Source organism: Cephus cinctus, unplaced genomic scaffold, assembly GCF_000341935.2.
Source record: "Cephus cinctus unplaced genomic scaffold, Ccin1 Ccin1_scaffold2412, whole genome shotgun sequence".
Classification (NCBI taxonomy): domain Eukaryota; kingdom Metazoa; phylum Arthropoda; class Insecta; order Hymenoptera; family Cephidae; genus Cephus; species Cephus cinctus.
The window spans coordinates 47,169-69,742 of record NW_014334247.1 but is presented as its reverse complement, the minus strand read 5'-3'; the positions used below and the strand labels follow the sequence as shown (position 1 = coordinate 69,742).

The following is a 22,574-nucleotide window of genomic DNA, read 5'->3' as shown; positions in this document are numbered from 1 at the left end:
TGCGGACTAGACGATGATAATAACGGAATGCTTGATATTCTACTCATTCAATGATCGGTAGTCGCTATGGATGTTGTTACACAACCATTAAATATACAAATCAGCTAATTATTATCTGTCCCGATCATATAACGCTTGTCATTTACAAGATCCGTAACTTCCTCCTTCCCATGCCAGATGGGAATTGCTCAAACAATTTCATATCTCACTGACAATACTCTGTATAGGGTAGATGTACCGTTTGTGGCCTTGTAGCATTTTGGTCACGCTTAACAAAGCTTTCACTAATTTCTGGTAGTATTAAGCTATTACGTTTTCCAATTACTTAAAAAAGTATTAACACGTTCGCTGGCGAGCGACATTTTCAACAACGGTTCCACCGCGAGATAACTCGTTGTTGGCAGCAAACGTGTTAATTAAGGTATCCCTACAAGAAATCCTAAAGGAAACTTTATAATACTTGATTGTGTCAAGATTGATTTCTGTTGATTAAAGGGACTTTGTACCATTTGTGGGTATCGCCTTGATTATACGTAATGAGTAGGGCCACAAATGAATAAATTGGATGACCACGTACGGTACTAAGATGACTAAAAATCATACATCTACCCTAATTAATAAAAACGATATTTTAATTTTTAATTCATTCACTGAAAGCCGTTGGAGATACGATTTTCCAGCTTAACAGTGTTTTACAATGTAGCGGCACAACACAGCCGCCGTGGAAGTATTTCTAGGTAGTTCACAAATTAATTGGATGTCAAATAAATAGGATGTTTACGCTTGATGCAGTGGTAGGCATAGTAAATGAAAAATAATATGAACAAATGATCGGATAGAGAAGGTACATTCAAGAAAATCTATTAATATTTAAGAAAGCATTTCAGTATGGTGAATCATTTCGACACGTTCCATTGATTTTTATAAAAAACAAAAAGATTATTGCGAGTGAATTAATTTCCTCAAGCTTCGTATCTTCTAACGCATTATAAAATATTTATACAAGTATTTACATACAAATACGCACGTGTATGTTCCATACAGTCACATTATTACTAGAAAAAAGAAACGTCATTTTCGATAATCGAAATATCACGAAAATGGCAATTGCTTCCATGTTAGCGGTAACGCAATACCAGATTATCAGAATGTTATGTGCGCGTGTTACAGATTGGATAGTGACCCATGCCGCATGGTAATGATCAATCGATCTCCTTAAAGTATCGAAAACTATTATTAGAATCATATGTGTACATAACGTGACTCATACATAACCACGTAATTACATTATAAAACAACGTACATCCAAGGAACGGAATGAAATCGCACTTATACGTAGTACATAAAGCACGTAATTATTTAGGTACGCTTGACTTGCATATCAAAATTTCATAGAATAAGATAATCCAATTTTAGCCGCAGAGATGCGAGTCTGTTGGTTAAATGGATACCACGTAAATGAAGCTTTAAATTTGCTATCTAAATTTTTATATAATTCTAAATAACTTGTAACGATTCTATGTCAGTCTGTGGTGCCATATGCTGGAGCAATATAATAATACATATATTTATAGGCGCCAATATCTGTGATGTTTACGTCGAGACAAAATTGCTATGCAGCACCGCGAAAAAAGCACAGGACAGCGCATTTGCGAAATTTGGCAATTTTTTAAAAGGCTACTTGCTCGCTTTTCTAATTATCTATTACACTAGGCACCAGACATTCATTCAACTCCTTTGTAGTCTGAACTCTTACCGGCTATATCTTTCAAATTGTTATCAAACTGGCGTTTTTTTTTCGATTTTCTTTTGTTATCGTATCTCGTATACCTGCCATTATAGACCGCACAAGAGCCGAGTTACTGCGAGACGCAGGAATACGCATCGTGACGGAATATCCGGTCGACGTGCTGAGCTAGACGCACTGCGTTTAAGGAAACGCAGGTAGAGATATACTGAACTAGAAATGAGGAATAGGACTAAACTGATTATTAGTCACCTTTTCCTGTAGTACTGCATTGCTTCTAGAATGCAGTATATCACGCGCTCTGCATGTTATCTGGTCCATATATCATTCATCCAATCATCATTTAACTCTTCGGCTGGTAGAATCCTCAGACCTTTTAAAGCTTCGAGGTAAAATGTCAGTTCTGATGTAACTACACCATGCTGTGGACCACCATTATTTACTATATTCATCTTGACTAACTGTTCTCTCAGCTTCTCCTTGAAGGAAGCATTCACGGTTCGATAAAGCGTCTGGACTTGTATTGGTGGAAGAATTCCAGAAACTGCCTCGTGAAGCTTCAACAAGTGTCTGATAAATAAAAAGAATGTAGAAGCATTTGTATACAAATATTGCTGGACGAAATAATTATTTACTTGGAAATATTTCTGAAGGGTTGTGATGGGACAGGTGGTCGCGCTGTCCATTGAGCTAGTTGACCACCCAACAGATTTCCTACAATATTCAAAACCTTCCCTTCGATTTCTCTCACGTGAGAACAAATATTCCGCTCAACACTATCCAATGAAGAAATGCCGCCACTTATTCCAGTTGCTCCAGCTACGCTGCGACTGCTATTTTTCTCGGCGAGGTCTAACGTTGTATTTTAATATGTGAAACGTATTAGAATTTATGGATCAAATGAAAATCTACTGTTCTTATATGTGTACCTTGGACTGGATTTCAGTATTCGACTCACCTTGAAAGTGGTTTTTAACGTATGGCATTAACCACAGAATTAATTGCAAACTACGACTGGCTAATACAAGAATTGTACTAGTGATTGTTTTTAATCCAGCAACTTGCATTGCACGTGCACCTAGCACAAGCGAATAACAATTAGAATTATAACGACATAAAAGTTCTGCTAACTGTCGACCAATGGTACCAGACAAAGCTGTTAATTCACTTCCAGCCCTGTAAATAAATATAGACAAAAAATTGATACACTGCTGGTTAATAATACTACTGAATATTTATTGTGTCGTACCTGCAATATTCGTGAATCATTTGAGTAAGCATTAAGGCGGTTCCTACAACTGCGAATTTTTCCTCGCCTATTAGTATGAAATTAGAAATATTTTCCTGCTTCTCTACACCTTCTCGCCAATAAAGTTCAGGGGGAAAACATTTATTCTTAAAGACATAGGTCACGAGTGACTGAAACTCGGATGGTACGTCTGCTTGTCGCCATCGCTCAGAATCTAATAATAAATCCAGCTTTACTTTACGTTCAGCATGGAAACGCTGTACAAACTTAGTTGCTTGTGCCTAAATAAAATAGTGCATGGTTACTTGAAGAATCTGAGAACGATAACTCTATAAGATACCTACTTTGAATGCTGATCGCAATGCTGAACACTGTCTACCACATAATTTCTCACAAGTTTCTGTAAATCCTTCTACCATACTAGCCAATTGACAGACTTGGGCAGTGGTAGCTCTTTCGCTCAACCAGGATCCTTTATCACTCCGTACTTGGCTATCAGATTCAGCTTGTTTATTGGCTACAGTATCATTTGCAGATTTATCCCTTTCAATCTGTATTTTCTCTTTCTCATTGGCACTGGCGGATAATAACTGTCCCAAACGTTCGTGGCAGTAATCGCAAACAGAAATTAACATTTCCGATAGTTTGGATTTTATTTTAGCATATTCATCATCGGATAGTAAACAATCCGTCAAAGAATTATCAACAGATCCATCCGGCAGTCGGCCAGCTGACATATCAGCAGTGTCTAGCATCACATCGTGAACTGCCTAAAATATTTTGTTCACTCTTATTGAAAATCTATATATTAACTATTTTATAATATTGATAGAATACTTTGAAATGCATACTTTTACACGGTGCAGAAGAGACGTAAGAGATTGAATAGAATTATGTAATAAAGTTAATCTTTCCGCCAAAGAAAGACCTCCAACTTCGAGTGCAGCGGCTTGTTGATCGCTGCAGCAATCACTTGCTGTTAAAGCTTCTATCACACGTTGTTTCGTAACAGCTCTTACAGTTGTTATAGCTTCTTCCTTGTAAGTGTCCACGAAGAGAAAATGTTTTTGGCGTAGAAGACCGGATATTATCGAAACGAGTTTATCCTGTTTTTTTCAGACATACAAACAAAACATTGAATTTTTCATAATTACGTATATTTCTCTGTCCATGTTACGATATGAGATATTGTCCCAAGTTTTATTATCAATATCATAGATTCGTTTATGCATAATGAAATGAACAAGTCGTATTGTACCGAATGCGGCAACAATAATTAAGCTTACTTAGTAAAAAAGCAGAATGAAACCAACAGCAATATATTCAGATAGTATAACATTACCCCGTCTAAAACGATACTTTCTTCACCCAATGGTCTATTTAGATCTGCCGTTGCGTATCGTTCGAATTCTGTGGAGAGCATCTTGTCGACCAGCCTTTCCATTTCTTTCAATTGGGGACTCAGATGCCTAAATTAAAAAATATGAATGAGTTGCATTCATTAAATACGACTGTACAAAATTTACCGAAAACTATGAATTCCATTCAATTCTTGAAGTAAAATTTCTTGTGTTGTGGAAATAAGATCGAGAGCTGCCACGTAATCAGGTGTAGATAATAATAATTGTATCATCGGTTGACTCTGGTGTACGGTGGCCATCAATTTCAATTTTTCTTGTACTATTAAGTGATTACATCTGGCACGTTCCAAACTTTTATGAAAAATTACATAATGTTAAAATGGACCAATCGAAATACTTTATTCATAACAAAGACAGTTGTACCCACCGTATAATCTCTAAGGAGTCTTTCACCAAACTTTTATCAATTTGATGAATATTTTCCCTGAGTGCCTTTAATACCGTTATCGTTTGGGTAAGTTGTTCCATTAGAGCATCGTGTGAAGTCATGGCATGAAAAAATGCCTGCGATTTAGATGCTACTTGTTCTGCTATTCTCACTTCCACAATGTCCAAATAATGACTAAGCTGTTTGGAAAGAATCATTTTTGACAGAAATTAAATTAACAGTTAATGGGGTGAAATTTCAATGTTTGTTAATGAATTACCGATAAGAAAACTGTATTGAATGCGCATAATCAGCTTCATATGAATTAACGATAATAAAGATAGCAGTTTATAAATTACATAGTGTACTTCATACTTTTTCTTGCATGTGTTTTGCAGAAGTAACAACGTTGCCACCCTCATCCAGTAAACCTTCCTTAGCAAATGGAAAAACTGCATCAAAATCGTCACGCCGAGAAAGATCCAAAGTTGGACTTAGGAATATCTTTGGAATACTGGCTAAATCAAACTGCGAGTGTTCTGTCGGACACGTAAACTTTCATTAGTCAGAGGAGAAATAAGAAAAAGGCCAATTGAGAAGAACGCACAGTATACAACTATAAGTAAGCATCAATTATTACCAAGCATTTTCACTTTCCTTAAGTTTGGAAAGTTTTGCAGCAACTCGTTCGGCGATGTTGGTCTGTTCGGATTTGAGTTCATACGAGCATGCTTTCGATACCTCTGTAAAATTAAAATATACAATAATCGTTAAAAAATTTTATCTAGGAATGTGCTGATCTCATTCAAGAATACTGTTTCTACATTACTTTTCCAAATAAAAAATTTGTTTATATGAAATAAATTTAAAAATTTGTAAACTATATTTTTGCACCTACCCGTGCTATTTTCTTTACATATGTTTCAAAGTGCTGCATAGTAATCTCTGGCAGATAAGGACTCTTTGGAATATCCACCTTTTCAACAAACGCATCACCCCATGTCTTTGTAAAGAAATTACTCTGTTTGCCCCTTGTAGGATCATTTAGTACCGCTGGTAAATTCTGCACAGCAGAATAAACTGTCCATGTCGATGAAGGTTCAAATGATATGCCATTCCTCCTCCTTTGTTGTTGCATTGTTGCATGTTTAGTAGCATGTGCTATATAATCTTTGTCCGAAACACCTTCCACAGGAAGATTGGCGCAAACTCCATTGTAACCATAACAGCATACAAAGGAGCCACCTTCTCTGGAACAATGCTGATCCCCCAAATGCCTAAAAACATTTTTTTAATCCATATCAATATAATTCTCAACATACTCATCAACCTTGATTCTACAAAACTAAAGAACAAGATCAAGGACTACACTATAAGTATAACAATGAAGAAAAACTATGGAAATGGCCATTGTATGTCTATAATCTCAATAAAAAACACAGTATACAAGGAAAACGATGACATAAAGTGAAATTTGTCAAATGAAGCATACACTCTCCTAAAAAAGTTTGAAAGTATTTAAAGAGCCTTGAAGGCAAATGATGCACTCATGATTTCCTAAGATAGCTACAACCTCGAAGTTTCATCATTTTTCAGCAATAGATAATTAAAGACGTGGAAAGGCATAAAATCATAAGCTCAATTAGCAGACGGTCATTGAACAGCCTGACCCACCTTACAAAGTCTGGAATATGTTTAAAGGAGAGGTTAGCACAGTATTCGCAGGATAGTATCGTCCCGACCGATTCCGAAGCCTTGACGATTTTCGCCATTTTTCAGCTCTCCTCTGGCCACAACATTCTTATACCGGTAATACTTCTTCACAGTTTAATTATCGTCGGGACACTCTATGAGCTTACACGACTCCGCGACTATACACGTCTCATGGAACAGCCACGCAACTACTGACTGCAAATCGTAACGCCATCTTTAAAAGTTTCAGTACGGAATAAGCAATGTATTCAACCATATTTTAACTGACAACAGTTTACATCTTTTTGATTATTCTACGTACAATTACTTATGGGGAAATGAGTGCAATATATATATATATATATATTTCCGGGTATGAAGGCAAAACATACTTTAGTTAAACATCTGTGCATTTGAAATGTACATATGTAAGGCGCAAAGTCAGGAGTTTAAAATAATGAGCACGATGAAGAATTGCTTATTTACACTTAAAATTATTTCAATTATTAGCGTGTCGTAACGACAAGTTGTATGGAATCGTCGTTGATATAGGCAAATGTTTACTGAGAATCTATTCAATACATTGTTTAATTCTTCCTCAAGAAACAAATTAACGCTGGTCTTACTACTACTTAATACATTTTTTACCAAGAGTATTTTATCTATTGCGTTTGCAAGGACATAGTACATGTAGTATATATGAGCCGGTGCATATAAATAATCTAGAATTAATAAAGGAGCAATTCTTATTCGGTATCAATAGCATAAGCAATAACCAGTGATAGTATCTTCTAATTATATCTGCATGTATAGCTCCATATGAAACAATTGTTTACTAGAAATATACATGTATATTGGACAAGATCTCATTTTAAGATTTAGAGGACTCTTATACTCTAAAGCATAAAGAGATTACCGTTTTAAAAGAAACTAACATTTACACCCCTACTTAAATCAATTTGTTCAGTTATTTAAGATATATTACCTACAGGTTCTTAATAGAAGCAATAAAATCACGTAAAATCAGTAAGATTTATTAAATCCGTCTGTAAAATATAAAGAGGGGCGCGCGTACATAAAAGTTGATCAAAAGATATTAAGCGCAAAGTGATATATACGGAGAGAAATTTCCAATAAATATTGTCTTGGAATGTGGGCTAAAAATTATCTACAAGCCTAGTAACACTGAGACTCAGCGGTAAAGTAAGTAGTTTTTATCAGCAGCGTAGCAGTTTTTACCTACACAATAATACCTATGTACATCCTACGTCCTACGAGTACGCCATAGCATTCAATAGACGTCATAATTTCTGGTGGGGCAAAACTTCAGACTCTCATGACTCGTGCGCGTCCCTACAAACCGAAGTTTCCCCAAGGTGACCGACCATGTATCACAGGAGCTATTAAAATTTATAGAAATCCAATAAAAATTTAGTGTGAAATCTGGCAATTTCTTTGTTGCTTTTCAACACGAACGTAAAATATGGTTCTACAGAGCAAAACATGCGACTGGCAATACATACGTTAGTGGTTGGTTATAACTTCTTCCAAACTAACGTGATTATAAATTACATTTTTCGTATATTTGACAATTTTCAAAATTTTACTACCCAGCGTAGTAAAAAGTTCAAGTATCTAAAATTTCTCTTTTTTCCGAAATATACTGTGATTTTTATTCTCTTTCTACTACTCTCTCTAATACTACACGTATATTTCATCAATGAATTTACGTGGTTGAAACTACGTCAGCAAGTGACGACACGTGGGTGTCGAGGGCGTGGTGGTTCAGTTTAAATTCGACATGCCACACCCCTTTGCAAAGCACGTGGAAATCCCCACTATAGTCACAAAACCTCCCCTACGGCGCCGTCAATATTTCGCGTCCGAGCAGAGCGCAAGATACGAACGTACTCCAGTTCTTACCATCTCTAGCGCCCTCTAGTAACCCTCTTCTGCCGCAAGCTGATACCACGAGGTGAGTGTAATCGTTAAAAATTCTAAATTCTATCTACATTTAAATTTCATGCATCGGTAATTTTCAAAACCGTAATAAAAGATTTCCCAAAAATTAAATAGAAGAAGACTATATCAACTTATCCGTATTGTACATCAGTCGCATCAGAACCGGACACTCGTGACTTGTGAAGTTTTATAAAGTTAATGTAATAATACCAAAGTTTGTGTTACTTGGATACCAAATCGAGAGAGAGTTATCAATTAACTTGTCAAACTTAGAATCAATTAACTCTGTCGTTATACCGTGGCTGTTGAACGTTCTTAAGGATTTTTTCGATGCTTGGTAAATAATCTGAAAATAGGTGATCTAATACTGCTGATTTTGGGCAACAGGTACCAGATCAAATATTTCATATCATTTATATAACTAGAAGCACCAAACTCCTTATAAGCTATTTAACCCGTGACATTTCCCCGTGCGAAGTCTTCGTTATTACTTCGTCGGCAATGCCAATCAATGTTAATAAAAAATCTTTGTTAAATGTTTTCCTAAAAAAGATCATTCCCTATACTCGCCAATAAATCCATCAATTCGTAATGTCAATTACTCAAGGAAATTCATGCCAATAATATTAAAGATCTGAAAGCTTCAAAGATCACGTTGCAGGAAATACAAAATAAAAGCCTAATGGAAGGACGCTTAATGAAGCGAATCCAAAGGTAGCCAAACGCATGTATTAGGGTAACGCACGCATTAGGCTCCTTGGAAATTTAATTTATACCCTGTATTGATATATTCATCGTATTCAGTCAAGGGCGTTGTCATTTATGTCGATTCTACATGTCCTCTCCGGAGTCATGCAACTACGTATCACGCACGTTTTGTAATACATTTACTCAATCCGAACTTCCTTTATGAAGTCCTAGACGTAGAGCAAATTGCATTTATGATTAATAGAAATTTGAGGAATATGAGAAATAAGGATATATACTTTTTTTTTCATTCGCGTAACAGCTGCGTTTGTGCTCTGCTATAGAATTGTTACGTGCGATACAGTAGAACTTCGGTTAGATAGAGAATTATATAATCATTAATTACAGCGACATCACTTCCTATTATGATAACGCCTCAGCGATACTTAATAATTCAGTCAGACATGTGTCTAATAGTACTTTTGAAACAATTGAGCTAATCCTTCGCGGATCGATCTTCCCCCATGGATTATTTCGTATGTCGTCCCGATAATTTATCACGTATTAGCTTCGTGTGGTTACTCGTGGCGACTGTGGCGCCACTCGGTGTTGATTTATATCCCCCTACAATCATATCTCTATCGTCTGTACAACCTGCAATTTTTATTTTTTCTTTCAACTAAATTCATCTGGACGCTCCAGGAATTTTAATGGTACCGATGTTATGAAAATTGGTACATCCTTTTTCGTTTCTATCGCGTACAATCAAAGTTACACGCGGAAATAGCCTTTCATAAGGTACAATAGGACAGATAGATAATTTTCTCAATTCCCTATTGGGGTTATCGATAAAATACAAATTAACAGATCAAACCATATTACAATTTAATGGAGTTTTATTGTACGGTAACGTATTCTTGACGTAAATTCTCTCTCTTTCTCGGTCCGTCCCTCTCTCCCGCACACTCTCCTACTCTGTATTGTCCTGAAGCAAAATAAAATTGCTACGTTCCCGCGGGTGGGAAATGAATCGTATTCCGGTGAGTAGGCGTAGCTATTAATCTATTAACAAATCGAGTAAGGCGAAGTGAACTTGGAAAACTTATAATTGCACTCGATTGATTCAATGCGAAGAGCATGTACTCATGTTAACGAACCGTACTCCGTGACTTTCAGTTATCGAAACTTTTGATTGCAAAAATGTCTATATACGATAAATAAAATGAACGATATTAAATGATATTTTCGAGTAAATAATTTTTTTTAATAAAAAATTGATATCAAACGTGTTCTCATTTTTATATGATATTAGGATACTCAAGTAATTTTGCATTATAATGAATGCGACGTGGAGTCAGTTGAATAACTCAAAATGTTAAAGTAATTTATCAGATTGATAAGCCTATAAACGTCGCAAGTACAATTTCTAATTCTCTGTCTAACCAAATCCTTTAGTTATTATTTACATTTTATAGTGTATTTGACTGCCAGTGAATGAAACATCAGAGAGGAGAAGGACTTATACATACATACATACATACATTGAATTGCATTGCTTGCTCACTATTCATGGGCTCCGCAGGTACCGCTTATTCAAACAAAATGGAAAAATTTGCAAAACAGAAAAGACGATTCTACATACCGCAATTTACTGTCACCCCGCTGTGAGAATGTTTGGGAATGTTTAAGAACCAAACGAGAAGAAAGAGAGTAAAGAGAGAGAATAAAAAAGAAAAAGAAGAACGACATACAGAAATGAAATAGAAGTGTAAAAAAAAAAAGATTGAAGAAATTTCACCCTCGTTTCATAATCATCCCAAATCATATAAATACGATAAGTCTTACGGTACAATAGATTCCCATTCGTTAGCGGGGACTTGTGTTTGTGCTCACTGGTGGAAAATCGACGTGTCTGAATACCGCGCCATTACAGAAAAATCATAGGTGCCACCGGGCACCCTCTTTTTTATATCATTTTTTCATGAATGCACTCGGCGAGTCGCAAATTGGTAAAAGGGAACGGGTCAAGTCAAATAAATAGCATACGTCACTGCGGTCCGGTTAATTTTGTAGCATATATTTTCCATGTCTTATTTGGGATAGGGTACAAACGTAAAATTATTAATGAAAATATTCAATCCAGCACGGAACGTTATAAAAATGAACATGTATCAATTTAAAAAGAAATTAATTATTTAAAAAAAATTTATCATGTATTATTAATATATCAATTATAATCGGATTAATTATATCAAAAATCAATATTGTGTTAATGCGATATGAGCGTCTGATTAGCTTTTAGATTTCACGGGAATATTAATAGAGACCAGTACTTTCTCATGGGCTACCTATTCACAGAAAGATAATACAACAGTTGACGGTTGTGAACTGTCGTCGCTCTTCCGTTCGATCCATCCTATGTAACAAGTCCATAGCGCGCCCAGGTTATCTTCATTCGACTAGCTACGCTGGCATGTAGTACATTTCGCATTCACGTAGGAAGTTATCGTCTTCCTATAAAATAGCGAGTACGCGTCCACCACTGATCTTTAAAAAAGAATGCTTTGTTCTTAATACAAAATAGGAATTAACTAAATGTCAAAATAAAGTTTCTTCAAACGTTCAAGACTTGCTATCGGTTTTGAAGACTTCGGTTTGCCAAAATTTTTCCAGACTCAACTTTGACTTGTCCTAAATCGTTTTTCGAGCCAATGTCGATTTTTGAATTTCTCCTTAGTTATACTTGAAGCGGCTCATGTACTTTGCTCTTATCCGTCTTACCGAACTTTTTCCACTTGTTTTGATTATTTTATAATTAGATTCAAGCAAAATTTATCGATAATTAAGATATGTGGATATACACGTAGAAGTAGACAATAATGACAGTTGTATACAATAAGCTCATGTGTAACTACCGCAGCAAATTTTTCTCATTATTTTCATTTTAATTTTACATCTAAATACGCATAAGCTATTATTATTTATATTTTGTTTAATCAAATGTGGGAGTCTTTTCATAGCACGTATCAGTACAGTGTTAATGAACGTACGACGTACATACATGAATACTGCATTATCTTGGACCAAGCGGTAGATAACAATCTTACAAGAAGCTGAAACTTTTCTAGAGCATAAAAAAATATGCTCGATAAAGTTCATCGGGATGCTGGAGAAAATTTAATTATCTATCGCGTCGTTTGTTACTTTAGTGTCAGGGTGGCTTCATCGTAGAAACATAGCTTAGGATTAGGATTGGTCACTGTTTGAATATACTTTTATATATAATGTATTTTCATTGATCGATTGTAATATAGTGTATATGTATATTGAGCTTGCCATATTCAATTCAAGTGTAACACATTGTTCACAGCATCCCAGCGAATCATGATTGAAACAATATTAAACTGGTTTACGTATACACATGTATATAATTACAGGAGAACTTTTAATACAATATAATATAAATGATGTAATCAATGATTGAAAATTAAAATCGATTTATTACAATATGTATATGTAGTATGCCTATGTTTAGAGTTCCTATTACAGACAGGGAATTAAAAAATTTGACGCTATACAGTATCTATGTACGTTCACTTGAAATATTCGTTGTGTATGATTTTTTAAAAAATTTTAACCATTGGCAGGTTATAAATCGATTTTCTTGCTAATGATGTTTCCAAATCAGGTCTGATTTAATAAGGTAATAAGATAAGCTTTATTGAAACTCCGTCAAAGAATGTCCAATTCAATAACTTCCCTAATTTCTCGAGTTGGGATTGTCTGTTATTTCGATAGGCATTCCTACGTCGAAGTTCGTATTTTATGACGGCGACTCTCTTCAAGTGGGATAATTAATTTTTGTGAAATTCGTGACAATCGTGATTAACGTATTGTGACAATTTTTATATTTAACCATAACACGACATCTTGTTAGAATCTTTGACGAAGTTTATATCTTGCTTAAATATTTATATTTTATTGCAGATAATTATCGCTTTAAAATTCATCGGTTTGGATTTAATTAATATCCTGTAATGATTAACGATTATAAATATATTAAATAAGCTAGTCTAAATATACCCAGCTTAATTAATGTTAACGAATAAAAATGTTCGCCTTAAACTTTACGACGGTCTCTTAATTATTGATTTCACAAAGATTTAAATAACTTCAGCCTCGTGCGGTGCCCTTAAGAAAAGAGATTAACGGTATTAAATGTGGTCGGAATCCAATTTCATAATTTCCCATGTAACTCCCGTACAATCTACTAGCAGAGAGGCAAATATTTCAAATCGAGCTGTTTCTCATTTGTCTGAGAAATAGATGTAAAAGAATTGTAGGAACATTTTCCACGTGAAATATCACCTACTTTAAGTCGGTTCTATTGCTTGAATTCTAATGAGGCATTCAACGTAGCCAATCTCAAGTTATATACTATACATTTCCTTACAATGCAATCATTACAGATACGCCTATGCCATTAAATCCAAGTATCGTTTCATTTCTGGACACCTAAAGTTCCTTTGGCCATTTTCGACTGAAAGCCAGTCAAGATTTCCTCCAGCATATTGATACGTGCCATCAAAGCGGAGAATTAAGGTGGATAAATAATCGTACCTTTTTAAGGTAAAAAAGTACTATTTTCCTCATTTCTACGACAATGGCACCCGCCGAATCACTCAGTTAAGTAGATTAACGATTCTCGTTGCTTCTATAGTAACCCCATCGGTGCTAATTTGTTAGACACGCATAAGGCACCGCGGGAAACCAGAAAATGAACTCGTCCGGTCACTGCCGACTGTACCCGTATGTTGGTTAATTGGGTCGAGAGATCTTTTTTCTTTCCTCTTATCATATAACCAAGGAAAAGAGCGACCCTAATGGCTTCTCCTGTGCAATCATGGAATCAGTTTAATACTAACTAAATTGGAACGTTTTAATTTTCACTGTGATTGAACTGACTTCCCTTTATTTCTTTTTTGTTTCAGATAATTATGGGGAAGAATGGTTGCTGTGGACTGAGTCTCTGTATTATTTTTTTCCTGTTTTTCTTGTCCTTCTCCAGTATAGCCAATAGCGCGGTATGGGCTAAGCCAGGCTGTCACGTTGTTGGTAAGTTACACTGAGTCGTTTTGGAATTTTCAAATTTTTTCGTGTTTCGTCAATTATTTACGTACAGTGTAATACTTGCTATTTGAAAGTCTTTAAATACTTTAACTTGAATCAAGTCATGAATTGGTGTCTAACAAGTTAGATAATTTCTTATACGTACAGTCGTTATGTGGATCAGATTGGCAATATAGGACAGTACTATTTGGACAATTTATCATTATAAATTAATATGATATGTCAAAGAATATTAAAATATTTAATGAAAAATTATTTATTATATAAAATTATTTATTTTTCTGATATGTTTTTATTGCTATGAATTTAAAGCCCTATTCTACTTTGCCTATTGACAAGTGCTATCGGTTTAAATTATTTTTAATTCGAAAACCCATTCCTTAAAGTGGAAAAAAAGTTTTTTAATTTAAAAGTTTGCAAAATGAAACATAAAATAGATGGCGTCGCGTGGAGCTCCTTGAAAAAATCGTTTCTATTGGCGCAGATAATTCCGATGTTTTGGCTCATGTGAAGCACAAAAATAGAAATTATTCTTGATTGGTAAAACTATGGCTATGGCCGGTACCAGAATTAAGACTAAATAAAAAAAATTGCAAAGTTACTGGAGAATGAAAAAAACCGATAAAAAAGGCGGGTTTTTAACAATCTTAGTTGTTAAATAAAAATATGTAATTTTTTCCTTAAATTCTAATTTTGGTAGGGGCGATAATCAATGACGTGTAAAATAATGTGTTAAAATTTTAAAAAGATCGGACGAGTACTTTCTTTTAATGTCATCTGCGCCAGGTGAAAAAAAAATAGTTTTAAGATAAATCGATTTAAAGTTTGATATTGACTTAAAATTTGTTAAACGCCGACTGCGTTTTTCTTCTCTAAAATCCGATCTATTGGGAATTGCTCGATAAAATTTTACATGTGAATTCTGAAAATTATGTATTATCGAGAAATAACAAAAAAAATAAATTCGAATTTTTTTTAAAGTTGACATGATTTTTTCATGATTCAAGAAATGTGCAGAAGCTCATGACAATTTTTGATCTAAAAGTAAATGCCCTGCAAATTCAAGCACCGTGACGATTCATGTCCAAAAAAAAGTCAATTGTACCCTTTTATAAACTAGGAATTCTAGTTCTTATTGCGATTGCTCACTGAGTTAAGGAAAAAGAAGAAAAAAACGTAAAGGAAAGGAAAAATTGTATCAGGGAGAAAACCTGAAAGAAAAAAGGTCCCGACACGACGGTATACCTTTTGGTTCTATGTTTATGAGTACGCTCCTAGCATCCTAGCTTGAAATTGGCTGGCCACGTAAAAACAAAAAAAAAATAGTTCATTTTACGTTAATCGGCGACTTGAAATTTCTGTTGGGAGAACTGCATCCCTCCCCTCACCTGCGTAAACGCGTAAGTTTAAAATTTATGAGATCTTACGTATACCTTGTGCTTAAAGAGAAAAGAGGAAAGCGTATACATGCGTATTACAAAAAAAAAAAAGAAAGGGTAAGCTGGTACAAAGAAAAGTTAAAAGTCTTTGACCGCAAGAGCAACTTTAAAAATTTGACCATACCTCGCGCAACTCTCGTATAAACGTCTATATACACCAAGCTTCAAAATTGTCAAATTGAATTCAATGCATTTATAAAGTTTCATTCTTATCCCGAAATAAGCCAAGATAACTCAGTGCATATCTTTATGGGAAGCTTTGCTTTCAGATTTCATTCGAAAACAAGCTTTAAATCAAATAAAGAGTTTGACAGTAGAGCCTCGAGGTTTCGCGGGAAGATTTGTAAAATTCGAATTTGCGCGAGATCGTAACCCGTCTAACTTTAATTCCATGGCTTCTCTAACCTCTCAAAATTTCTCTTTTGAATTGTTTTCCATTTTTTTCTTTATTCGCAACTTTGCCCCTAATCTACGTATACAATATTTGATTCCAGCATCCGAACCACTCCCTGTTTCGCTGATTACTGTCCAAGAGGAAACGATTATCTTCAAAACTAGCTGATTCTTCGTTACCACCATGTATTTTTAGTTACGTACTTCCGGAATTTCAAAAATGCTCCCAAGAATATTTTAATTGACGAATTTCATTTGGATTATAGAATATATGTAGCACTGCTATGGGCTCTCGTAAAGCAATATATCAAATTGTTATCTTATATTCCGAGTAATTATCATGACGCGTGTATTATTATCTTATGGAAATTTATTACTCGGCCACATAACACTATAATGATTACGTTTGAATTGTTCATCTTTGTACCTATCATGCTAAATCCTCGTTATCTAAGGCTTAATTCAAATTACGAATTTAATAGTGTACGAGCACCCCTTAGCATTAGGTGTTCTTTTTCTTTTTCATAAAAGAGAAGATTAAACAGAATATGTAACTTTTCATTCCAGGTCATACACGTAAAATCCGGATTCCAAATTGCGTCGAGTTCCAAATGACCACCAACGCATGTCGAGGTTTTTGCGAAAGCTGGGCAGTACCTACAACCCTCGAGGCACTTCTTGTAAATCCCAATCAACCTATTACTTCCGTCGCCCAATGCTGTAACATGATGGAGACCGAAGATGTAAGAATATAATATCCGTCGGTTATATTATTTTTTTCCAAATTATTATTTTCACGATGAAAACTAATAATGGAAAATATATAATAATTGTATATCTGAGAAAAAATTTATTATAAATATATTTATCATGTTGGGATATATTTCTACATAACAGTACATAAATATTCCTGTTATCTCTAATGAAACGGAACTTGACACGGACTTCTGTAAGTTGGTTATGCTAATTAAACAAAGCTTGGTAATATTCAAACATTCGTACCTATGAAGGATGGTTTTCACGTTTATACGACCAGTTACAACCTCATGCTCTTTGTGCTCCCTTAAAGGATAAGCTATGTATTATATTCCACTCTATGGAGTTTCACTACAGATGACAGATTTTACAACCCGGATGAATTTTCTCTTTTGGACTACAAACAGGACCTTGTTACTGGCAAGTCGTCAGTACTCAACAACACTTTGTCTTTGTAATTCTAGATACAGGTTAGCGTGCTGTGCCTTGGAGGGATAAAGGAGTTGACCTTCAAGTCCGCAAAATCATGCAGCTGCTTCCATTGCAAGAAGGATTAGCAGAGATACAGCGAAATCCAGTATTACCTACATAAATGAAAGGACTGGTAATCCAGAAGAAATTGATAAAACGGCACGACCCTGATAATTGCAAGTCACTCATTTATTTAAAAACTTAGAAGTAACACAAGAAACATTTATTTTCTGTCGCAATACTGAAAACGCCAAAAAATTGCATATTTCATTTAAAAAATCTGAACGTATAATTATACAATAGATGCATATATAGATAATTATGCAATAGATCATTATACTGGATTCCAAGCGTTTTCTTTTTTTCTTTTTTTTTAAATTATGTCCGTAACACGGGTGATTTTTTGGTATTTGAAAATGGTAAGGCATTCCCTGTAAATATTAAATAATTATTAACGTTGCATTCTACAAGCGTCGCGCAGCATCATCTCTCACTGTTTCGCTGGACCTAAATATTTTAGTTCATGCTTGGTACCTTTACTCGAAGGATTTGGCATCAGTAGATATTATGAGAATTATATGTCTGATAAATGATGCGTATTATTTACCTATAGAAATCGGTAAATATCTAACGATCCATGTCTCATAATCTCTTCTTTCGATGTTGCCCGACTCATTGACTTTCTACCGATGACTTTTTACTAGCGTAATTGGTATTTTGGAAAATGTCTAATTTTTTCTCAAGAAAATTAGTCGTTTTTGCATAGCCCTCAAGTATCTCATGACATTTTCGCTGGGGCTGGCCGCTCATCGACGTATGGTACATCGATGACGTTGAGAAATTCTTGATGAACTTGAAGGACATTTAGGCTTCTTTCTTGTTATAGTCGATATACGATAGAAAGTTATTCCTAAGGAACAAGTTATATACTATTAATGTGTAACACGATGAATAATAGTGATTCGTGGTAATTGATGTTATTTGTACATTTTTTGACTTTCTTTTTCTTACGTTTTAACCTTACTACGAGATATTTATATTTAAGTCAATCGTTGACACTACCGTGGTACTCTTTCTGTGTTATCCTCTAGTCGCTTCATCTATGATAGGATAATTTCTTTGTAGATCAAAGTGTTAATAAAAGGTATATATTTCGAAGCTGCAACGAGCCATTTTACCTAAATAAATTACCTTTATCCTTTCGATTATTGGATTCGAGTAATTATTTTAATAAATTATGAAGCGTTATCACGTTATCGGAAAGAATGCGATATGAATTCATTCACATTCTATGCAAGACGTTTGGAAATAATTAGTTTTAGCGAAATACTAATTAATAATTCTTGTTGCTATTTACGCAAATTTTAATATCTGCAGGAAGTCGCATTTATTGCCATGTGAATCGCCTGCGGGACACTTGAACTCATATGAGAAAAAGTCATTAAACAAATCATTGGTAAGATTTTAAAAGTCAAATTTCAGTGTTCCTTTGTGCTAATAGATAAAATAATGAATTGCTCATTGAATTTACTTAAAGTACAAATTTTATTTTCGATATCTTAAAGTTTACAAAGCCCGATTATCCGTACGAGACAACACGCGTGGCTTTGAATATTTTTTCTCTTCTAAAGAGATGTCCCTTTTAATATACACTGTGCAGCATAGTGTTATAGAATGCCGAAGCGGTAGGTTGGTAATGAGAGGGCCGCCGCTTCAGTAACACGAGATTGACTGATATTACGTGTGTCGCCGGTGACGTCAGCGACAAGCCAGCGTCCCCGGGGTAGCCGCACCTCACTCTCTAACCCTTAATTAACATTCTGAGAGACTTCTTGGAGTGGGCAAATCATCGATAATAAATATCAGCCAATAGGATTCTCTGAATGTAATGTGAAGAAACGTTCGATTTTTGCAAATCTACACGATCGATAATCAACAATCAGTGAACGAAGTTCGCACAGTAGCGATTTAACCGTCTTTTAATAATTCCATAGTATCGCTAAGAGTTGAAATAATTTATATTAAAAAGAAAAATTTTGTAAAATTTTAATATCATTTGTCATTCAGAAAGACACGCTCAGCAGTAACGAATAATTTGTTTAAAAGAGATTCGTGACAAATGATTCAATAATTAATCGTTTTATTTGCAATTCCGTTCTAACAATTTGTACGATATAGGGAGACTATAGTATATTTAAATTGGACAAGTAATCCAATTCATCATTTGATTATAATCAAATGAAAGTTTTATAATTTAGACTCTTTTAATCTGAGCTTTTAACGATGTACAATTCAAACAGGAGGCTTGATATATTATCACATTTTACAATTTCCTATAAAACGTAAAAGCCAATTACAGGGAAGTAGACACTCGCGGACAATACTTCAGCATAGATCGGTATAGGACAATATGAGAAATTCGTAAACTTTCATATTATAGTCTAATAAGCAAACTGATTACAGCCATGTTCACACTGAATAATTTCACGGAGTAGCTGAAACTTGCTATTTTCGTTGCTCGTTAAATAAACATGTTACGCGACTAATTAATGCAGAACGTCAATTAATGATTAGATAGACAGGACGTAAATTCTGACTATTCTGCTTCACCTTTCCGAAGTCAATTGTCAAACAGTAAAAATTACAATAGTCATGCTGACTATAGTAAGAACGTAGCCAATAATAATATAACATGTATATGTATTAAAGTACCAATTTCGAAAAGAAATCTGCCACTCGATATCTTTTTGTAAAATTTATAAAAAAGAATCATTTCGTAATAGTTTAATTAAATTCAAATCTTTTTAGCTTTCCCGCGGCGATCTCGCTTACGCGACTGCTGAATTAATTGGTCTAGGGACGCAGTAAGGAGACTGTAGTCGCTATGGAATATCTTGTGTCTTTAGAAGTGCTCGATACTCGTATACATATATACCTTGAATATTAAATGTGACTAAATGTCATTTAGATTCGCATAAAGTTTATTGTTTTATTTTTATAATACAATATAAAATATGAATTCCGTTGAGCATTAAACTTTATTCAATATTGAAGTGAAATTATTTGAGCTTTATTTTTTAATCTTTGGAATATATATCAAGTTTACAAATCTGAACTGTCACCTTTACGAAATGAAGGCACGTTAAAATCCCTTAGTCCCTTCTTAAATCGGTAATTAATTTTTAGACTAGTACCTCCGAAGGAAAAAAAAACGAGTATCATTGAATATTTAAATACAAGAAGTTGTGACGAATAACCAATTATTTCAGATCGATTAAAATATTTTCTCGCTATCTCAGAACTACTCTTCCACTCGTAATAGTCATAAGATGACTTTAATTAACACATTTCCAAATAGCTTTGCTACGCGCCCGTCGTCTCTCAATCTGTAAGTCATTTAACATTTCTGTGTTTAATTACCAAAGAAAAACTTTCTCACAATTCTGCAGAATTTAAATTACAGGATTTTTGTTCAACAAGTATAGTGATTGTCATATCCTTGAGTAAATCGTTACCAATTTTAGGGACAAATAACAGTTGTATTCTTCATTATATTACGTCCTCTTTTCGACGGGTCATCCTTTTATGCATTTAGATATAAAAGAGTCCCCTAGACGATACATTATAAACAAAACTAGACGTTGCGAATACATTACAAAGAGAATCTCTCTGGACCAAATTGAGATGAGACTATGAGAGAGAAAAGATTTGTTAATTCCGAAGGGAACTCACGTCGGATTTTTCAGCTGGCCAGTTAGATACATACTGCGCATATATCTATATAGATACGCCATCTGTATACATATATACATGGCGTAGAAGTCAAGACTGATATATTCAACGGGATAGAATCTTCCCTATGTTCTGAATTCTCTAGACCATATAGAAGTGTATAGAGACGCAGAGAGAAAAGGAAACTGAAGAAAGACGGAAAAGAAAAGATGAATTCGTGACTGCACATAGGATGAGAATAAAGTCTTGGTGAAAACATGAGAAGTGTGAGAATTCCATTTCATTCCCTTCTTATACATGATAAAAGACAAGGGAAGTGCTTGGAGATGACGTATGCACGATCGTATAGCAGTTATGATCTCAAGGCAAGTTGTCCATGAGGCATATGAAAATCTTGAAGATTTCAACTAGGGAGAAAAAAAGAGGAGCTGATGGGATCGTAACGCCCTCTTCTGCATTTCCCGGTAAATATTTTTATCGCAGCATCGCTAAATTTCTTTAGCGAAATAAAAGTTTCTCTGCACTCGGATTCACGAGAATCGTATCAATCCCGTTTAACTTTCTCACTCGTAAATCCATCCGGAATCGTTATTTTTTTTCTCCAGCCAATGTAACGCCCGCACGATAAGGGATGACTATCAAGAATTGAAAATCCAGTTTTATCCTCCTACCGCGGTAGTCCATCGAATATAAGCATTTGAATGTGAATGGTGAGATATGATTTTACAAAAAAAAATTCTGCTGATACGTAACTAATTAACGTATATCGATCTTATGATGTAACTTATATAAAAAGTTTATATGTACTACATATGTATATCCTGACTGTGACGTCATACTTTCCTAGAGAAATTTCTACAGTCACGTATATAACGTTTCTCAAAATCGACAAAATATCAGTTGATAAAGGTTATGACATTTTATCGTTTCCATGCAAAATTTACATATGGTTCTTTTTCTTATTTTTCATGTATATAATATTTTTTCATTTCTTTAAGAGCCCGATAAATCGCCTTTGGTTCCTCAGCTTATTCACACCAACTTCAGGATACATTGTGTACATTTCGATGTAATAGTCAGTAGGTCCTCCAAAAATAGTCACGCTTAACCATCATTCCCCCGTCTCTTAAAAATTCGATAAATCTAAACTGGCGCAATACCAACGTCTCTTCTAGACAGCAGATTATCTTGACGGATATAAACGCGTTTATAAGATGTCTCCCAGGTAGCTCTCACGGGAATATGTTTATGTAAATACGTTAGAATGTGAAAGAACGGAAGCTGGCTCGTGAAAAAGAAAGAGCAGGGTAGATACGATATACACAAGGACAAGGGGGCGTAATAGTAAGGGTGTCGTAGGGGCAATGCAATATTTCACTAACTTCGACGGACTTTTCTCATGCATATTTTTCAACGCTCAGACGCGTCCCCGTCTTTTCATGCGAGCCAACCTTAAAGCACTTACGTCCCTATTTATCCAGCTGGGAGAATGAAGCTTATAAAAAAATTAATTAAGCCAACAAATGAA

General features: G+C 34.7%; 2 protein-coding genes across 3 annotated transcripts; one reads left to right on the top strand and one right to left on the bottom strand.

The window, feature by feature from the left end:
* Positions 1–836: 836 nt before the first annotated feature.
* On the bottom strand, positions 837–6,746 carry LOC107274142 (vacuolar protein sorting-associated protein 54). Of its 2 annotated transcripts, XR_001539404.2 has the most exons (14): positions 6,459–6,746; positions 5,683–6,061; positions 5,425–5,527; positions 5,160–5,323; positions 4,785–4,984; positions 4,523–4,708; positions 4,339–4,465; positions 3,848–4,102; positions 3,341–3,766; positions 2,997–3,277; positions 2,706–2,923; positions 2,383–2,599; positions 2,000–2,317; positions 837–1,924 (listed from the first exon to the last, which is right to left on the bottom strand). XR_001539404.2 is itself a non-coding variant. In XM_015752938.2 (13 exons), exons 1-13 carry the CDS (start codon positions 6,554–6,556, stop codon positions 2,056–2,058), a joined length of 2,916 nt encoding a protein of 971 aa, XP_015608424.1. In that variant the 5' UTR covers positions 6,557–6,746; the 3' UTR covers positions 837–2,055. The 2 variants fall into 2 exon arrangements, 1 of the variants encoding a protein (XP_015608424.1); XM_015752938.2 differs by having other exon boundaries at positions 837–2,317.
* Positions 6,747–8,380: 1,634 nt separating this feature from the next.
* Positions 8,381–18,467, top strand: LOC107274144 (thyrostimulin alpha-2 subunit). The gene is made up of 4 exons (XM_015752941.2): positions 8,381–8,451; positions 14,117–14,240; positions 16,655–16,830; positions 17,308–18,467. The coding sequence occupies exons 2-4, from the start codon at positions 14,123–14,125 to the stop codon at positions 17,398–17,400; spliced, it is 387 nt and encodes a 128-aa protein (XP_015608427.1). The 5' UTR covers positions 8,381–8,451; positions 14,117–14,122; the 3' UTR covers positions 17,401–18,467.
* The last annotated feature ends 4,107 nt before the right edge of the window (positions 18,468–22,574 follow it).